Raw genomic sequence first — 20,641 nt, 5'->3', positions numbered from 1 at the left:
GGCAGATGAAGAATTGCAGAGAAAAGCTCTGAATAAATTTTATTGGGTACTGATCAATTCATCACTGGTGTCTGACAGACTTTGTGTCGGTGTATCGTCACCTATTTGGCTCACTAACCACAGTGTTTGGTCAGGATATTGTCATGTCGTTAACGCATTTCTGACATGTTCCCCTGTATGTTAGATTTTAGTTTGAAGATATGACATAGGGGAGTTTTTCACTGAATCATCACAGAGATCAAAGCCTGATTCAGGAGCAAGATTGAACTATTATTAACCATGTTATTCCAGAGCTGTAGTAGACAACCACAATCAATTCTCTATCTTTTACTGCGAGTGACTCTGGTGCATCATCAGGAGCCCACTTTTCAATCACTGCACACTTAATTAAATTTGATCATCTTAAGAAGACCCTATTTAATGTTAACAATATTCTATAAAATATGAAAATAATTAACCTTAAGGAACCCTGGATGATGTGGTGCAGCCATAGATGATCCAAATTAGAAACATTAACCACATTTCCATTTGTTTGAGAGATAAGATGTCAAATCTATATCTCTGCACTGATATCTACTTTGTTGAAGAAACTCAATACTAAAGTAGTCTTCATTTCCTCTGTGAGCTGAGAATGTATCCATCTGAAATAGGCCTCTGCCCTTTGCTAAGAAAACTCTGCAAATGATCAGGTTTCCCTCTGAGTTTGGTTATTTATGCACACAACACATGTCTATTAATACTAATTACACTTTGGAGAATGAGAAAATAGATATTTCAGTTATGTAGCCAGTATAGTGTAACAGCAACACTGTCTGTTCTCACTTGTTTTTTTTTCTTCACACTAGCAGACACTGTGTTTGAATCACTCATTGCCTGGTAGCATGCATACCCTTACATATGAAATAAATATGCAGGGATTTACACCTGTACCTACATCCCTTAAATAATTTTTCTTTTCTTAAACAACACATATCCTTCTTCTCGACTGGCTTTGTCCACAGATTGCTCATTTCTTCTAGCAAATGTAAAAATTCACTGATCACCACCAGCATAATGGGTTTTGTGAGGGAAGGGGGGGGGGGGTATAATGTAAAACTGTCCACCGGTCATCAAATCCCTCTAACCCTGATTGGCCGGGGGTTTCTATTTCATCCCGGTGACAGGCCCTGGCGGCCATATTGAACGGGGTAGAAACTAAAGACAGGACCTCCCAGACGGCTCAGACCTGAGGCAGAGAGGTGGGGGAGCAGGCAGGGTGATGATAAACTGCAAACTATCTTAAATCTTAATGCCAGTCTCATGACAGGCTGCCTCGGTATGACCCCAGTGTAGAAAAAGAAATATTAAGAGGGAATTAGCTGAGCTTTCCTGTGATGCTTTCAGGCTTCGGACTTTGATGGGACGGCATTCAGTGCAAGTGAGGGGCTGTATTCAGCAACATTATTTCTGATACATCTGAAATTATATTGTTTTAGCAATTTTAGTGTATTATTCATATAGGGCCAAGAAATAGTCTGGCACATTAACTCCCTGTACCACCACAATGTGTTGTTTTTACTCTTCAGTTTTTGGACTGATTAAACAAGCGAGATTTAACATGTGAATTATATTTATAAATAGCAAAACATATCATAGAGGTATTATTTAGTATCTTATTTGCATTAAAACACTACTAGTATTACGTCTTCTATGTTTAGCTAAGTTAACTTTCCAGAACATAGTATCAGCTCTGTAACTGCACACAAGTTTCAGTTAAAAACATCCTTCTGCCCATCCACCAATTACAGATCGGGAGTCTTTAATATCCTCCCTGGGCTTTTAAACTTTCCACCACTCCATCAGGCGCTAAGTGTCCCTGTGCAGAGTTGTAATAGAATTACATCTCAATGTGTTGGCCCAAGCCCCAGCCTTTGTCACAGAGGCACAACTCCTTACACAACTCCAGCCCACACGCCACACTGCTACTTTGTTTGACTTGAAATGTGAGCCTCCCGGGTCAAAGGTGTGACTTATTTGTAGCATGTTGCAGGTTTGGTTTGTGGAATAGACTGCAGATAGAGAGTTTTTCACTGTACTCCACTCCAAATCTTTGGACGTAGTCTCCCCCCTCAGGCATCGTTTCAGCGGAGCGAGGAGATGTGAACGCTGCTGTCCTCAGTTTAAGAATTTAAAATGATTCACGAAATCAATACAGGAAAAGGGTTTTTGTGCTGAGTTATACCCTTTAACTTATTGTGTGTGTTTGTGTGTGTAGGAACTACCATGTGTTCTACTATCTGTTGGCTGGAGCCAGTGAAGAGGAGAGGAAGTCCTTCCACCTGCTCAAACCTGAGGAATACCACTACCTCAACCAGGTCCGCGCGCACACACACACACACACACACACACACACACACACACACACACACACACACACATATATAATAGCAAAATAAATATTTCTAGAGATATTCCACGTCAATATATTTATGCAGTTCTGTTGTGTTGCCTGTCAAATTTTTAAAATCCTGTTTCTACCAACATAATTCAATGAAAATAGAGGAATTGGATTTGGATTGTTGTGATTTATTTTAAGAATTATAGGGGATTGCTAGAACAGTTTACATTTTATAAAGCTTCTCTTTTTTCTCTCTAGTTTTTTTTATTTACATTTATTCATTTAGCTGATGCTTTTATCCAAAGACACTTAAAATTGCTATATACGTCAGAGGTCGTATGCCTCTGGAGCAAGTAGGGGTTAAGCGTCTTGCTCAGGGACACATTGGTGTCTCGCAGTTGATTTGAACCCAGGTCTTATGCCTTATCCACTACTCCATCACCACCCCATGCCACCAACCTTTATTTAACCAGAAAGACATTTTAAAATCTTGTTTCCTTACCAAAATACACAGAAATAACTATGCTACGCTATGAGTTACAGATAAACAACAAATGACAGATACCACAAAATAAGAATTAAACAGAAATGAGACAATGTAATATAACACTAATGTTATAATTACTTGTCTTGACATTAATAATCCAATGTGTCAATTGTCTGCACTTACCAGAGACAATAAAACAACATCAGTTTCATGTCACGTCAGCCATTACATGTTAGCAAGTTGTAGGGCAGTTCGAGTAACAAGGCGATCCAGCTATACGAAGAATTTAAAACAGCTGATTTGTACTGGGCAGGAAACAATTTGCCTCATCCAAGAAGCAAGATTCACTTTACTCTCTCAACTGCACAAACTTGTCGTAATTCAGCCTGATTAATACCACCTGTTCACGAGGAGGTGTGTTTTGTGTGAGATTTAACCTTTAGCAGAATCGACTGCCTTGGAATTTAATAAGGCTGCTTGTTCCGCTCCATTTGTAGACAGGTTTCAATCTTTAAAACGTTACTAAAGAGTAAAAAGCAGACTTTCATACTGCAGAGCCTCTGGTCCTGCTGTCAGAAAAGCACATAAAAATATGAACAATTTTGTAGAGTCAGTAGTTGTATTAGAGGACCTGAAACAATTACAAAATATTGCTAATACAGCTGTCAACAAGGTGACATAAAGTCAGATGCTAAAAAACGTCTTTCTAAAGAAAAGAGGTCCATAAATTTCCTATTGAGTCTCTTTCAGTTATAGATCTTATTTTAGTTCATTTTGGTTTCATGTATATTTTAACTAACCAATTAACCGTTTTTTTCCCTGTGAAGAAATCAGACTACCTGTACATGACTTATATGTGAAAATTGGTGAAATGCTCTTAAATCATCCACACGTGCCATATTAAAAAACAAATCTGTTTGTGGTTCTTGCATTAGGTGCAAGAATTCATAGTAAATTATCTCCTCACATATGGGTTAACATTCTTCCCAAATGCAAAAAATGTTATTATTGAAAAATAAAGCTAAGGCAACATGTAGAGAGATTCACTCCCTCCGTTTCTCTCTGTCACTCATATCCCTGGATCCCTTCTCAACGCTCTGTTGATTTCATCAGCGCAAAAATTTCAACCGTGTGTGTGTGTGTGTGTGTGTGTGTGTGTGTGTGTGTGTGTGTGTGTGGCTGGGTGTGTTTACATACTTGTTTCCAGGCCAAAAGCCCCCATATGTGTGCATCTTTTGCAGTACATCTGTGTGCGTTGGCAGCAGATGTGTGAGGATTCATAGTCCCTCTTCCTGTGGCAGAACACTGGGGAGGCAACCAAAAAAAAAAAACCTTTGTTCATGTCTTCCCCAAAAAAGTAACTGTTTTTTTCCTCCTCTCTTAATCCCCACAACAACAAATCCCCCCACCCCACCCCCCAATCCCATCCTCTGCTGCCGGTTGCCTGTTACCATGCAGCTCAGTTTCCGTGGCAACAGCAAAACTCGAGTGTTAATCTGGCGCTGACTTGCCCCCCGTGCAGAGGGCGCTGGCGGTTGCATGTGTTTGCGTGCACACGCGTTTGTCAGAGCGCACACACAGGCACTCCTTGCGCACACATGTCATGTGTCACAAAGGAGCCAAATGATTATCTAAATTTATCTCTCTTCTCTCTCAGAGAAGAATTTTGTTCTCGTGTGTTCACCTGCTACTGTGTCTGCCTAAGTACGTTTACTCAAGTTCGGTACTTGAAGTTGTAATCCTTAAAGCGGCCATGATCGAAGTTTTTATAATAATGTAAATGACATTGTGAAAAGAATGTGAAATGTGGTGAACCTACAGAGAATGATTAATATTTATATAATCTGTATCTCCCCTCGGCATCTTGTCATCTATTTGTTTACCTGTCTGGCCTATTACTTTTCTGATTTGGTTCACTCTCACGCCATTTGTTTTCAGCGAAGAGCTCTGATGAAACCACCTGATGTACACTACCTGCTCAGCACAAAACAGACAGACAGTTAGTGACTAACTAACAGAGCTGAAAGGAGATTAACTATTGGACTTACATTCCCCAGTGTTTGGTGGATATGTAAATAAGCAACTGTATAATAACAAACGTATTAAATATTATTTATTGTGAAGTAGTGGCGGGCGCATCTTCTATGCTAATTTCACCCTCACACTGACATCATGCTGATATCGTGAGACATCTTTTCACCTCAGCAAGAACCTCATGATCCCGTCACATCCCTAATTAGCAGTAATTTAATAAAAATTAAAAATTGCATTGCATTACATGTCTGTATCACTTCCTGTGAATCCTTCGTACTAAGGTCGGCGATATGAATCTAGCATGACAGTGACAGGCCTTAAATAATATTGACAAAAGGTTGTTTGATTTCATAAAAAGTCTTAAGGATTATAACTTTAAGGACACATTTGAGGAGGTACATGTACTTTACTTTAGTGCTTCAACTTTGTTACCTCTTCTACACTACATTTTCAGTTGGTAATATTGGATCTCTTACACCACTACATTTGTTTGACAGCTCTAGTTACAAATTCATTTGAACGAAAAATATGATCAGCATTGTTTTAGATTACACTACCTAGTAAAGTAACAAGTTAAAATGAGCTCCAGCTCAGCCAGCAACAGTGAAGTGCTATTTCCATGTTAATGCATCAGTAGTAATCATCCAATGATATCATTTACAACAATATATAAACCGCAGGGTAATGCTGATAATACTTGTGTATTATTTTGAGGAGATGCAAAACATGTACTTGTAATGGAGTATTTAAAATGGTTGTATTTCTACTTTTACTTTAGTAAAAGATCTGAATACTTCAAATGTGTAGTGTAAGAAAGTCAGTTATGTGAACCTGAACAAAAAGTTTTCATCCGCTGATTGATGTAGTACAGTTTCTGAAATTTAAACTGGTTGTATCAAAATCTCTGATTACGACTAATCGTGGATTCAATGATTGCAGCTCTGGAGGGGTGTGTGTGTGTGTGTGTGTGTGTGTGTGTGTGGATTAGTATTTTTTAGTATTAACAGCATGTGTCATCTTTCCCAGTTGCTTTTAAGTGTGCGTATTATTGTGTGTAATCCATGCCTTCTTAACCCGCTCTGCCTTGCTTCCAGATGACAAAGAAATTGCACAAACTCCACTGGGACAATTACTATGAGAGCGAACTGGTCAGTATCTTGTGGATAACAAGTTGTTTGTGTACGTCTGTGTTCATGGGTGTGTCGTTGTACTCTGGGTTTTTGGTGCCAGTCTTGGTAGTGTTCTCTCTCCGCTGTCCACACATGCCTGCTTTCACTGAAATGGGCTAAAGATGGAGGCGACCTGAACTGACCTCAGCTGGTCGTGCTCTATAAAGAACTGCCTCTATAAAGCTTAAAGGGATAACTTTAAGATATTCAAGATATTTTTGTCACACATTCAGTATCTCTTTTAAAAAAAACTAGTAAGTTCCTTATTTTAAAAGTGATATCAGAGACGAGGTCTCTTAAAAACAGGAAACTTTATTCTACAAGAAATGGCAAGCTTTCCTTCCTCATTTCTTTTTCAAACCAAGGATCATGAATAAACATAACCCAATAAAACTGAAACGTAAAGGAATCCCTTTAATCTTTGGCTTTGGATGCTTTGCTGTCGGGAGATGGGTGATAACATCAAACCTGGAAACCGCCATCTTTAAAGGGAAGGCTCAGGATTTTACCCTCACCACTACATTTACATTTAATATGTGACACACACAGGGCAGGGCAGTGTACTGTAGACAAAGTCATGGTCATAAAGTCTAAATATTTATGCATTTTGAACATTGGAATTGTTTCAGGAAAATCCAATAGGATGCTGTTAAAAAGGAGCCGAGAAGGCTAAGATAGTTCAAAATGACTGCAGACATAATGGCATTTAAGTACTCGTCCAGACTCGTAGAGACGTTTCCTTCAATTAACCTTTTTTCTTTTTGCATTTTTAGTGTAATGCAGTTGGGATCAATATTTTTATCTCCAATATTTTTATTGAAAAATATTGCACATTGGAAAAAAACACTTCAGTGATGAGAACCACAGAATTTTCAAAATATATTTTGTATGTGTCAATAAATCAACAAAATGGGAGACATACTTGTTTTTGTGTACAGATTAGAACACAGATTCATACATACGTTTGTACTCAAAACAAAAGATCAAAAGCTAAATAAGCAGATGAAAGAAAAGGAAAAAAGACTAAACTAAATAAAATTTTAATAAATAAATAAGGGGGAGTTCCCTCAATCAGAAGACAAAAATGGCAGAGATTTGAAAAAGGCTAAGAAAGGCTGCCACTTACTGTAAAACTTATCAGAATTAGTATTCAGTTATCATTATTAGTTAATTTAGTATTTCCAGTTTTAGGAAAGACTATAAAAATACTTCTGCCAAAAGGAAAATAATAACGGGCAGGAATAGAACACGTGAGTTAGGTTGCAGGAACAGGCATGACATTTATCACAGATGTAAGTGACAGTGGGATAAATTTGTGATAGACGTGCTTTGGAGAAATAAATCCTGTACAGTACTTTGAACTGTATCAAAGAGAGACGAGCACAAGGAGAACTTGTGTGGATTTTGTTAAGAGCAACGTCCCACCAAGCTTCATGTAGGGTCAACCCCAATTCGCCCTCCCAAGCAACCTTGCTTTTAGTGGTAGATGAGCTGTCGTAGGACAAATGTTGATTGGAAATTTGGGAAATTTGGAATCAACAAATGTTTCTGGCCTATACCAATATGGATATTTGAGAAGAATATAATTTTTATAGCAGTTTTAAAAAGCTTCAAATTTGGTAATAACAGTACTTTTAATGGGAAATTGCAGCGGTGGCACATGTTGGGTTTGCATTAGCAGTAATACAGCTATTACAATATGGATGAGAGTGAGTAATCAATAACATAAAATTGGAAATGTGTATCCGTTGTTTTTTGTGAATCTCTAGAAATGCAATTAGAATCCAAATGAAAATTACTATATTAGAATGTAATTATAGAATGTAAATATGTTAATTGGTTACTGACAATAGATAGTATCAAAAACAGAGTTTGATTTTATGAACATTTTAAAAGTTATAGCTTAAATATGTAGGGTGGCAGGTCATTTTACAGTTGAACACACTTTTTTTATCAAAAGACGATAAAGATCAGATGGCAGCATATTTCGAACAATAAACTTCCCTGAAATGAAAACTGGTATTAGCCAATATCCTCAGCACTGCCAATAAATCAACTAGGTCTCAAATGATCAAGAAAAATTACGTACAGAAGTCATTATTTCCAGTCTCTGTAGTAACATTGAGAATACAGAAGGCAGTAACCTTACATCCTGTTCGTTCAAGTTTCAATAGTGATCAGTAATATAAGCTTCACATCCTGAAACTTCCCTCTGTGTGTGGTCCATTTTGTGTGTGTGTGTGTGTGTGTGTGTGTGTGTGTGTGTGTGTGTTTGCCATTTCACCGGCCTTTGAGCTTACCACTGTCAGCCTCAAGTGAGTAATGTTTGGTCAGTGGGATTTGTTGTGTGTGGTTAAAGGATTCAGTATCTCCTAATAGGAGATTATGTTGCTTTCACTTTGCCGCCAAGCAAACACTTGACATTAGAGTTGGTTAATATAAATACGACTTGTCTATTGGTCTTACTTTATTCCCCTCTTGACTTTGGCTCTTTGTCGTCCACTTTTTTTAAACAATTCTTTAATCCAAGAAAAGGTTTTCTGAGCACACTTGTTCTTTTTTTAGCACTTATTACCTGCTTCACATTCATCCAGTTGAAGGAGTACCAAAGAATTCTGTCTTTTAAATATCAAATATCCTGTATGCTTGAAAAGGGCTCTAAAATGCTGTCGTCATTCTGGATTCACAGTGGATTCCAATGTTGAATCCGAGTCATCATCAAAAATTGTGTAAAAATATATCCTGTCAATGGAAATCTTTCAAATCACTGTTGCAGAAAAATCAGCACCCCATTGCTCCAAGGGAAAGTTAAGCATATTTAGCAATTTAGTGGCACAGTGAAGATTGTGTGAAGATTGTTTTGGACATGTAGATCATTGCTGGAGGACTGGATTATGCTGCAGGAGTGATTTGACATGTTCCTATGGAGCTTTAGATGATTTTTTAGTTCATGTTTTTTGCTGTGACTCTTGAGTTACCATTTGAAATCATTGTTACTTTGGCAAATCCAAGCTAAAAGCTGCTGTTCTCTGAGAAAGAGTCGGCTACAAACATTTCAGAGCCAGCCTACAGATTTTCAGTTGACTACTTTTTTTTCCAAAAAATACTTTTTTAAAAGATGCTTATTTGTTTTTTTTCCAACATTGAGATGGGAAGATTAACACTGATGCGATTAAAATGGAGCTACAGTCAGGACACACTTAGCCTAGCTTAGCACAAAAGCAGCAACAAACACCATTTCTGGTTTTGGTTGGAGTTTCATGCTAACTGATCACCGACTGTTTTTGTACATGCAACTCCCTCTAATATCACAAATTATTGTTTTTACATATTTGTAGTCATGAAAGGGGTTAACCAAACAAGATACATCGTGTGAATAAGTCAGCTTTAGAAGTGCTGGACTTCACTGTGATTCTTCTCTTTGCCTTAAATCTATGTTTAGTTAATTCATTGTTTTTGAAAGGTGCTACAGTATACAAATAAATGTTAGTTATTGTTATTGCCCTTCTCATCTCAATCTTGCAAGGGAAACAAAAAAGCACATTTGCCAAAATGTTGAACTGTTTCTTCAACTTCAACTCTCTCTCTCTCTCTCTCTCTCTCTCTCTCTCTCTCTCTCTCTCTCTCTCTCTCTCTCTCTCTCTCTCTCTCTCTCTCTCTCTCTCTCTCTCTCTCTCTCTCTCTCTCTCTCTGTCTGTCTGCTGACTTCTTTTTCCCTTGGCTTTCCTCTCATATTTTTCCTTATACGACCTTCCCCTCTCACTGTTTGCTGACACACTGTCTCTCTCAAGGGTCAGTCAGTGACCTCATCTGTCTGTGACCTCACTGTCTAAGGAGATGATGTCACCGTCTTCACAAACCCACACACACACACACACACACACACACACACACACACACACACACATAGAAAGAGAGAAAGCTCAGCAGCCTTTGACAGCTGTCTGAGCATCTGACCAACCCTTTGGGCCTATTTAACCTTTGACCTCCACCACTGGTCAATGTGAAGGGGGGCCACGTCGCAGTAAATAGAGACACCCAGCACTTTGAACAGTGACAAGTGTATACAGAGTCCAGATGCAACATCTGGTGTAGAAAATAGAAAATAAACAAAACAGATTTAAATCCCAAAGACCAAACATTTTCTGGATGTTTGCAGTCGGGTGTTTGGTTCTGGGCCTCTGTGGCTGTGGCTTTGCATTTTGTGCCTGTTTGAGTGTCTGTGGTTTTTGGCTGTGTGGAATGTCTAGTGGCAGGGGGGGGCAAGCTGTTTTTGGCACAAAATCGACCTTGGTGCCTTGACAACATAAATCATGATTAGGTCATGGTAAGTAACAGCAAAGCCTCGATTGGATGCACACAAGTTTTAACTGGATCCTTAAGTGATCTGTTAAAAAGCTCCATGTGCAGCGTCAGCTGGGCTCCTGACTCGACTCAATTTAGTGTAAGCCTGCACCAGAAGTGTTGCAACTGGCATGAAATTACAATTTCAATTTCTGAAGTGAGTCTTTGTTTAAAATAAGCAAAAAGAACTGATTGTTTCTTAATCATTTCCTTTGCTGCACTCAAGCATCTCTAGTTCTTTTTTTTTTTAAAGCACCAAGCTAAGGTTTTCTTTTTTGATCCAAGTATTCCCTCTCAATTGGCCAAAATTGATCTCTTTATTTTCTCAACTTCCTTCAACGTATCACATTTATCTGCTTGGCGCTGAGGTCTAACATACCCGGCAATTTGAATACTGGCTTTTCCCGGGTCTCACTGCCACTCGAGAAGCCTCAGACCCCCTTTTGTTGCAATTGGAGAAGCTCGCTGGAGAAATTTGCCATTTGTTGGCTCTGCAGTTCCCGACTAGTTCTAAGCCAAAGGAAAACAATGGAGTGGCAGAGGAGTGTTGAATATGTAGAAGAGGCAATCTAGAGTGTGGATTATGGGTTCCTGTGTCTTCTCTCACTGGCCAGTTGCTGTGGTATGTGCTAATTACAGCCTTAGAGAGGCTCTCTGCCGGAGCAGAGACATGCTGACCGACCGGAGCGCCTGAGGAGACAAACACACACGTATATATACATATCCTCACTACATCCCTCCTTTACAATGACTTTGTCATATTAGTGTCTCCCAATTACACAGAAATGCACTAATTCACTTAGCAGGGTTTCCCCAGAAAATGTGTTATCAGAGGTGGTTTACGTCCAGATAAACTCAAAAGACTTTCTGTCTTTTGACATTGCGACATGCTGCTTTTTTTATCTCCTGTAATCAATTTAATTTCTAGATGATGGTCTTACCTATTAAATATGTGGCCTTTGCTGTCTGATCTAGCTCCTTGAGGTGTGAGGTATGTCACATGACTTTAACAAAATCTAAGAATCAGACTTGGATTTGACATAGGCTTTAACCTTGATGTGGAATGACTTGGCATTCACCCCAAGTCCAAAGATTAAAAATGATATTGATATGATATAAAGTATTTAAAGGAAGGAAAATCAAACGTTTATCCTCTCCTTTGAGTCAAGCCAACAGCAGGCAATTACGTTTCATGAGCAGGAAGCAATGGACATCACAGGAATACCTTTCAAAAACAATACCTAAAAATATATTTAGCTTTTATATTTGTTAAAATGTATGTGAGATGTGTAAAGTTAAGGACTTGGGCCTTGTTGGTCTTGACTTGGGACTTGAAAGTCAAGGCTTGAGTTTTACTTGTCACTTTACTTCAAGTGACCCTCCTCATTTCTGAAATATTGTGGGAAACTCTGCTTAGTCACACACAGTAATTTAGCTTCTGCAGATTCATCCATTAGTTTCACAAGTCTTCACTGTCCATAATGTGTATATATATATATAATTATTAATAAAACCCTCTGTGATGCTGATGTTTCTCTCCTTCTTCCTCTCTTTCGCTGTGGTTGTGTGTTTCCACCTGACACTAGCAGGACTGCTTCACAGTGGAAGGAGAGGATCTGAAACATGACTTTGAGCGGCTGCAGCTGGCTATGGAGATGGTCGGCTTCCTACCCACCACACGCAAACAGTAAGATGAGCTGTGTCATGTATACAACTATACTTACATACCTGATTACAGACCCTCTGCCCTGTCTGTTACATATCAGGGTGAGGAGTGTTTTAAGTAGAATCAATGTGCAAAAATGTATCCCACTGAGTCTTTGTGAAACATATTACAAGCTCAGCAGATGTGGTTTAGGGACGGCAACGGGACATAAAACAAGCTAATCACTCATGTCAATACTCCTACTCTTCATCTGATGCTCTCTCAAACCATTTTAATTTATATGATATCTCAAGCTCTCGCCAACAGCTCAGAGCTTGTTTAGTTTGTTTTTTGTTGTCTTTTGCCAGATTTAAAGGAACATTTTTCTAAGCTGACCGGCTGCCAGCTGTAGCTGCATATTTAATGAACAGACATAAGAGTGGTATCGATTTTGTCATGTAAAAAGCAAATAAGCGTATCCCAAAATGTCAAACTAGTCCTTTAAATGTTTATAGTGTTTGAGATGAGCAGAGTCCCTGAGGTGACTGCATTTTAGTTGAAATTGTTTAAGTAAACCGGCATCAGTCAGTCAGGAAGCATTTTAAAAAATGCTCAAAAACACAAAAAAATTTAAATGTATTAACAATGAGTGCCTTTCTTCGTCAGGATCTTCTCCCTGCTGTCAGCAATCCTCCACCTGGGGAACATCCGCTACAAGAAGAAAACCTACAGGGACGATTCTATCGACATCTGTAACCCAGAGGTTCTGCCCATCGTCTCAGAGCTGCTAGAGGTGAGCAGCATGATGCAGCCTTTTCACCAACACTGGGTCATGAAATTAAAGTTTGATTAAGGGCCATTAGTAAATGTAAATTGAACATGTTTTATGGAACTATGTGTGGTAAATATTGAATTAAATTTCGTTAATAATCCAGTTTTCATGCGAAAATCCAATAGAAAAGCCACATTTTACATGTCTGAGTCAAAAAACACAGTACTTTTTGTATTGCTGACTTTATGCTGAAATACAATACTCTAAAATACTTTGAAGGATAATAAAAATGAAGAATTGGAGCAGAGCTTTACCACAGGGCTTGTTTATTCTCCCTAATACTTTCTTTGCCATTTTGTCTCCCAAAGTTATTCCATTACATGCCCACTGGAGATACTTAAAACTCCATGGACTTAGTGAACTTTTAAAAACAAGTAGCATCCATTTGAGCTGATGACTTTTCCTTTTACTATGTATTTTTTTAAACACTGTGAGAAATCACTATTCCTATTGAGAGAGTTTACATCCCTTATGTGAGCTTTACAAAAAGCCTTTTAGAGAGCTGAGGACTCTGCGTACAAGCACAGCTTGTGGTGACAGCAGAAGTTAAGAGGTGCTTCAGGTCCCAACCAGTGCTTCCACAAAGTACTGTTTGTGTTGAGGCTATTTTCAGACCTCTTGTGCTGGTGTGCTGTTGCGTAGGCGTGCTTTCCCACCAGGAACAACGAGTCCTTGTTGTCCCAATATCACCTGCATAGTTAAATCACATATATAAATATAAAAACATATCGGACACTGATACAAGCTTCAACAATGTTTGACCATTGTGTCATCTGTCACACAATATCTCATGCATGCTTGTCAGCAACTCTTTGTTCCTTAATTTTGAGGTGAAAAGTTCCTGCAAAGGGTTTCAAATTTCCTGGCCTGTCCGGTGTAAATTGTCTCCCACTTACTGCGTGGATGTTTGGTGGATTGTCAGTGCTTGTCCAATCACGTCCTTGCTTGCTCAACATAATCATTACTTGTCTAATTGCATATTTGTAAGCACAGTAGTTTGCTCAGTGGAAGCACTTTATGCCTGTAAACAAAGTTAAAATGAAGTTCAGCCAACCTCTGGTTTCATGAACAATTTTATCGTCTAACTGTAGAAGTAAAAATGCCTCGGGCTATTCATAGACTACAGTATCGGTGCATTGTGGACAGTCTCATGCTGCTTTATTGTTCCTTAATTTATTTTAATATTGTATTTTTATAACCTCACTTCTGTTTTAGTACTGCACAGACCCAAACCAAACTGAAAAGCAGTTCTTGACCTCAATAAGACATTGTAGTACTTATCCAACATAATACTAATCAGCCTGGTCTGTAGGTTTAGACTGCTTTAAACTCAATGAGGGACATGGAAAAACATATTTTGGCATGGGTTAATGTGCCACGCAGCATTTACAAATTTATGATGCTGTGCTGAATGTGGGTTCATTCTTGACACTGAGTGCAGACCACACACCCATCAGTGTGCACAGTGAGGACAGCTCAAACATCAACATGCTGTTCTGATTTACCTTGGGACTGAGGTATGGTGGCACTTCCCAGTCCCTGTTACAAACTTAAACGATTAGCCGGATGTGCTTGTTGAGTTGCTGACAAAACAATGTCCGAAGTGTGCCGGAGACTCCTGTCAACAGCACAGCAGGGATGTTATGACTGTGGAGAGCCTGCCAGGGTTCCCGTCTAACATCCAGACTGGTCCCTTTGACTCTTCAGAGGTCCAGAGAGGTAATGACGTAAGCTGGGCCACATGTTGGCCACATGCTCAGGGTTAGTGTTTTAAGTTCAAGTTTATTTGGGTGTCTGTTAGTTGGTGCAGAGGCAGCAGCTATGTGTCCCTGGGGACATATAAACATTGTTAAAGCAAAGAAGAAGAAAGACGGAGGAAAACCAATTAAATTTTTTTTTTATTGGACATCTTAACTCTTTAATTTGGCAAAATTCCTGCTGAAACATAATGTTGGAGGGGTCAGCCAATGGGAAGTCAGTGTTATTTGGTGTGAGGAGTGAAGGACCAGATAATATTTTTTTAAAGTGATGTTTTATTGGCTTAATGTGGCAACTGTTTAAAATGGTGTTTTCCTGGAAGTTAATTCACATGAAATTAAAACATTTTTTGACATGAGCTAAAAAGGTAAAAACTTACCTTTAATTTAATTGTAACTTGACAGTAAAGCATGCATTTACCTTGATTTATACTGTAGTTACTTTGAGTGTCTTTTAAAATTTAATTAGCATGATGAAATTGATGGATGTATATCTCGGACAGGCGCCATCAAAAGTACTTAGCACTTACCTTTTATTGATGATACATGACTTTATTTTAAGACTCTTTCCATGAGAGCTGTTAAATGGCTGAAAAAATGTTGTTGAGGTTTGCTAAATGCAGCTGTGTGTGAGTCATGCAAGGCTTCAAGGGAAAGCTCAGCTAAAGTGCACCTTCTAACCCTAATTTTGGAATCAGTCTGTTCTTCACATAGATATGTAAAATGGGCAACCTTTTAAGCAGGATGGGATATGAACTACTGCCCGCACTATTCCTATGTTGCACTAATGTGAAGCATCTCTCAAGGAGAGCTGATTGGCATGAGTGTGAATTGATGAATGAATAGGAATGAAGCTGGCTGGAACTTCCTCTTTCCTGTGGAGGAGGGGGAGGAAGTAGAGCTTGTAGGAGCTGATGGACAGCTGACAGACTGGATCCTTTTGAGCTGTAGAGTTGAGTGATTCGTCCTAACCAAAAACATTTCTGTGCAAACTGGTAATCAGTCCAGAGAGAGTAGCTCACTGTGAGAAGAACATTCTGATGGTATTTTAATGCTCAAAACAGCATCTTTAGACTTCATCACATGCATCACAACCTAATGTAGGCTAATACTTTTTGATAAAGTCAGGTCAGGTTGTTGATTTATTTTCCTCATAAGTAACCATACAATACCGTTTTTCTTCAAGCCTCTGTTGCCAGATGCGGAGAGCCAGCTTCCTAATTTCTAGAATAATTCCTGCCTTCTACGACACTACTTCAATTTCATGTAATGGTTTACACTGTCTTTTACAGTTTTATTTAGGAGTAAAAGGTGAACAAAATAAGTTTTATTGAACATCTCAACCAGTTACAGTGACTGTAATGACTAGTTGAGTCAGCAAGTGAAAACAACCCATAGACCAATTCTCAACACCCATCACTCCTGTCTTGAAAAGTTACCGTTGCAAAGACGGCCAAGGTTTGGTCAACAATACAGCAGTGTTTTTACTGTTTACCACCTACTGCAGGTTACTAACTGCGAGCTGCTGAAGTAAATGTTAGCTAACTCTAGTAATGAGTAAGGTCAACACGTTTTTTACCATATCGAAACTGTCTTTGTTGTTTGTAACATTTTGCGAAAATGTAGGGACTAGGCAGAAGAAGCATTAGACCAGGAAGACAAAGTCAGTGTTATCCAAGTTCATGCATAGCTGTGATTGGTGCATTGAGGAAAAGAGGTGGTGCTTAGGATCAATACATTTGTGGGTAGCGTTTTTTTTAACAAATACAGAAAGAAGAGAGTCTCTTAGTGTCTTAGACGTCACACAGACGTTTTGGAGCAGAATCACTGACCCCAAAACCAGTGCTCATAAACTTCTGTGTATTATGTTATTAGAGCTGTGATCATAGACTGAGCAGCAAGCTTGTTACCAAGCGATACATGGAAATGTACCGGCTAAAGACCAATCACCAGGCAGAATAGGCTTTGCTCTTAGTCGAGGGATTACCAGGCAGTGTGTCTGATTATGCCAACCCCCCCCTGTCTTTCCTTCCATGTTTATGTCAAAGCCTTTACAAAGGAGGCGGTTGACAACACTAGATCCATAATGGTATTAACTATAACATTAACACCCTTGCCTTTTATACATGAAGACATTAGGCAATCACACAAAGATATGCTGTCACATGTACACACACACACACACGTGGTCTCAGCAGCAGCTGTTCAGCCCAATCCCATAATCCCTGTAGATGGAGGAGAGGTGTGCGGTGACATCTGCTTCTCCCACTGTGGCCCTGTCATCAATGGTTTGTCTGGGTCCAGGTTTAGAGTCTCTGCGCATGCAAGGCCACATACTATTGTACTGTATGTGTGAGGACAGAAAGCATTGTTTATGTGCTAATCTTGGCCAGCTAAGTCAGTTAGAAGCAGCAGAGTTATTGTGAGCAGACGTTTAATAGACTGGAGGGTCTACTAAACTCTTCTGTCACTGTGTTTTTGTGATTGAGAAACTGCTCATGCTGTAATTACAATGACCAAATTCCCGGTGAACTAAACACATGATAGATTGAGATACTTGTTGATCATGTTGATCCTGTAAATCAGATATTGCCAAAAAGCCGCTCATTGTTTTGCAACATTTCCAGAAATTGTCTAATACAACCAGAGATATTAAAGAAATAATTACCTTGGTTTAAACATTATATGGTAGCAAACTCTCTACCTGTAGATATATCTATATTGTGTAATGGGACTCAGTATATCCTCATATTGTCGAGCTGGTCAGTCATGACCAGCTGGCAGCTGTTTTCAAATAAATATTTGAAATGAAATTTTATACATTGCGGACAGTACTTAACATACCTCTATCTGTGAAATAAAGTCTTCTGTGGCTCTGGAGGGAGCTTTGTGAAGTCTGAGAATATTCAGTTCAATACTGTAATAATCATAATAAATTCGGCTTTGGCTTGGAGAATAAGCATTTTTAACAGCAAGTATTACAAATGTGGGTATGGAGCAGGTATCTATCATCAAGGTTTGTGGCATTGTGGGGAAATGCATGATTCTGCATTTTTGGAGACTGTCTCCTACAAGGAACTAAAAATATTGATTTCTTGGCCTCTACTGCTTAAATGCAAATTCTTTTTTTTAATCTTGTGTGAGTCATCTGGCTTTATGGCAGTGCAATTTTAAATTCCCAGAGAACCCCTTTCATAAAATAATGCCCAGGGACATTATTGGACTGGACCATTGCTGTATGTTATCTTCCAGTGGCTTTGTCACTTTTGACTGACAGATTATCAAATAAAGGCCAGAATATCCCAAAAATAACTCTCACTTCAACATTTGCCATGACCAGTGGCCCTGTATAATGCTTATGATGTATATTTTAACCCTGATACTGTATGAATTCATTGTATTCTTAACTGGTGACACCTTAAACAACAAATCCCTCCAGCATCAATTTCTAAGTGACACCAAACCCTGATCTTGACCTTGGCCTTGTATTGTTTCCTCTACAGGTCAAAGAGGAGATGCTGCTGGAAGCGCTGACAACCAGGAAGACGATGACTGTTGGAGAGAGGCTTATTGTACCCTACAAACTTGCTGAGGTGACCTTTATAGTTACCACCAATATCCACATACAGCACCACATCAAATACACAGATTTATCTGACCTACTAAAACTGATGAACTATTACTGGTAAAAACCCCTGTGAGCCTGTCTGGACTTTCATTGCCACCACACATTTATCAAAACCCAGAAGATGATAAACATTAAGGGACATTTTTAGCAAATGTTTATAGCTTTCTTCTTTGCTGCTGATAGTCAAAAGGGTGGTAGTAAGGGCGTGTCTTGTGTAAATTCCAGTCAGTCTCAAGAAAGCATATTGGCGCCCAGCGTTTTGTTATGAAGAGCGTCAGCTGTAGGGGAGACTCTGTGTTTGTGTGTGCATGCTTTGGAGCTTGTCTGGGGAGTTTGTTGTGGCACTTCCCCAGCCCCCACCACTTCTCTCTTAGGCTCTTTTGATAGGGGTCTCTTCCTCTGCTACTTCCTGTTTCCTGTTGAGTCAAGGAACAGTGCGACTCAACCATGTACATGGACTCCGTGTGTGAAATTTACCTCCAGGATGCCTCAGCTGAGCTAGATAGACTCCTCTGAGATCTATCATTGTTCTAGTGAATATTAATATGCAGTAGTTTATGTTCATCTCTCTGTCCCCAAAGCCTTTGATGGTTCAGCATAGAATTGAATTTGGTCCAGCTCTCATGTCTGCAGGGCCTTTTTTCTGAAGAAGGAAATGCTACACATAGATAGTCTGTTACCATGCTCTGCTTCACCACCACCCCCATCTGATCCACGGGTTAGTTTAGCCCAACAATGGTTGCTCCTTCTCTCACACCCCCCCTATCCCTCCAGTCATGTGGTATGGTCTCAGGAATGTGCAACCTCCACTGGAATATACAGTACAGAGGCCAAAAGCCAGATCCTGAGTCTGTCTCTGTTTGTCTCAGTCACACATGTTTTAGACACATAAATAGCCCTTTTTCTAGACTAGCTGTGTAACAGAGGTTTGTGATCAGAAACTTCTGGACAAGGGCTTCACCTATGATAAACCCTGTCCTGCAACTTCTGGGTGTCATTCCATGGAAGTTCCCTCCTTTCCTTTACAAGTTGGCCTTATCTTGAAAAGAGCAAGAGGCAAATCGTTATAGAAGTTCCTGAAGACAATGAAGCAGAGACTCGGAAAGCCCCCTATTGACAGAAACATTGACAAACATAGATTAGCTTACAGGAAATCCCCAGATGAGTAAAAAATGGATGAGAAGGTGGGAAAAGGTGAGAGGAAAATAGTCTGATTGCCTGATAACATATTGTTGTAGCTCTCTCCCAGCATTGAAAATAATAATTTTTAAATAATAATTTAAATTGTTTTGGCCATTTGAGGGCTGTAAATAGACTGCTCTTATATAGCGCTTTTTTACTTTAACGGACAAAGTGCTTTATCTTTCAGTATCTGTTTTTGGACTGTACTAACTCCTGAGGGAAATATCTGGTTCTTTAGCTGCTACATGCTCCACTTTCTTCACCAGCTATAGTCACTAACTTTGACTGTCAATAGTTTGGTGCTGAGCAGGTACCATACAGTGGTTTGAAAGAGCTGCATCTCGGAACTGTAAAGTTTCAGGCTAAAAACCCAAAGCAACGAGCTAAAAGATGCTGTGAGGCTCTGCAGAGGTAAAGCGGACTGCAGAGTCAGCTGATAAATATATGTGGGTTCATCACATTACACCACGAAGGACTCTTTTCACATACATGTAATCTTGTGATCCATTATTAATACAACAATATTAATTATAGCCGCTTCATTTCAAGCTAGCAGGTATTGAGGTAAGGAATACCTACCATGCAAGTTTGCACTTCTGCACTTGTCATCACCCTCATTTACATAATGCATATTCCCTAGCCCCCCACTCGGCCTGAAACCGCCATTTGAGCTAGTAAGGACAGACCAAAATGTTCTCACTTTCCAAAAATTTCTTCACTCTATATCTGACACTCAAAGTGGTCCTCACATAATAGATTTACAAGAGCACACACACACACACACACACACACACCACAAGAGCAACGAAAGTGAAGCCCTGCCCTGATATGACTGAGGACCGTGGGATCGAGTTGAGGCCACCTGTGGAATCCATAACACGCCTGTTTTTATACAAAGGAAATATGGAAAAAAGAACCTGGAAAATGTTGCTGGTTCTTCTCAGAAATTACATCTTCCTACTTGGATGAGAAAGGTTGATAAAGTGTGCTAGGCAGCTGTCCCATCCACCCACAGATAGGGAGATTTTGGTGAGGCATCTGACCTGCTGAACCTCAGTGTGCTGCAGAATAGAGGTTCGGATATCTCAAACTTCAGCCAACGTTCTTTGAATGAGGTCCTAAGTGAGTCAGGTGGAATGCATTTATGAATTGCTTGGTTTTGGTTCCAGGGTAATAATGAGAGTAA

At 39.4% G+C, this 20,641-nt stretch overlaps 1 protein-coding gene across 11 annotated transcripts in view; it reads left to right on the top strand.

Moving 5' to 3' along the window:
* Positions 1-20,641, top strand: part of LOC119893251 (unconventional myosin-IXAa-like) — a 152,296-nt gene that overhangs the window by 72,276 nt on the left and 59,379 nt on the right. For 9 of the 11 annotated variants that reach the window (XM_038705262.1, XM_038705260.1, XM_038705261.1 and 6 more), the window contains exons 5-9: positions 2,255-2,354; positions 5,993-6,046; positions 11,998-12,098; positions 12,723-12,849; positions 18,149-18,238. In XM_038705262.1, coding sequence (XP_038561190.1) covers positions 2,255-2,354; positions 5,993-6,046; positions 11,998-12,098; positions 12,723-12,849; positions 18,149-18,238 — 472 coding nt within the window. The remainder of the gene's footprint in view (positions 1-2,254; positions 2,355-5,992; positions 6,047-11,997; positions 12,099-12,722; positions 12,850-18,148; positions 18,239-20,641) is intronic. The other 2 variants (XM_038705269.1, XM_038705270.1) reach the window with 1 other exon arrangement.

This window comes from Micropterus salmoides, unplaced genomic scaffold, assembly GCF_014851395.1.
Source record: "Micropterus salmoides isolate LMB-PRFRI ecotype aquatic unplaced genomic scaffold, ASM1485139v1 Ms_hic_scaffold_8, whole genome shotgun sequence".
Classification (NCBI taxonomy): domain Eukaryota; kingdom Metazoa; phylum Chordata; class Actinopteri; order Centrarchiformes; family Centrarchidae; genus Micropterus; species Micropterus salmoides.
This window is presented reverse-complemented; position numbering and strand designations above follow the sequence as displayed.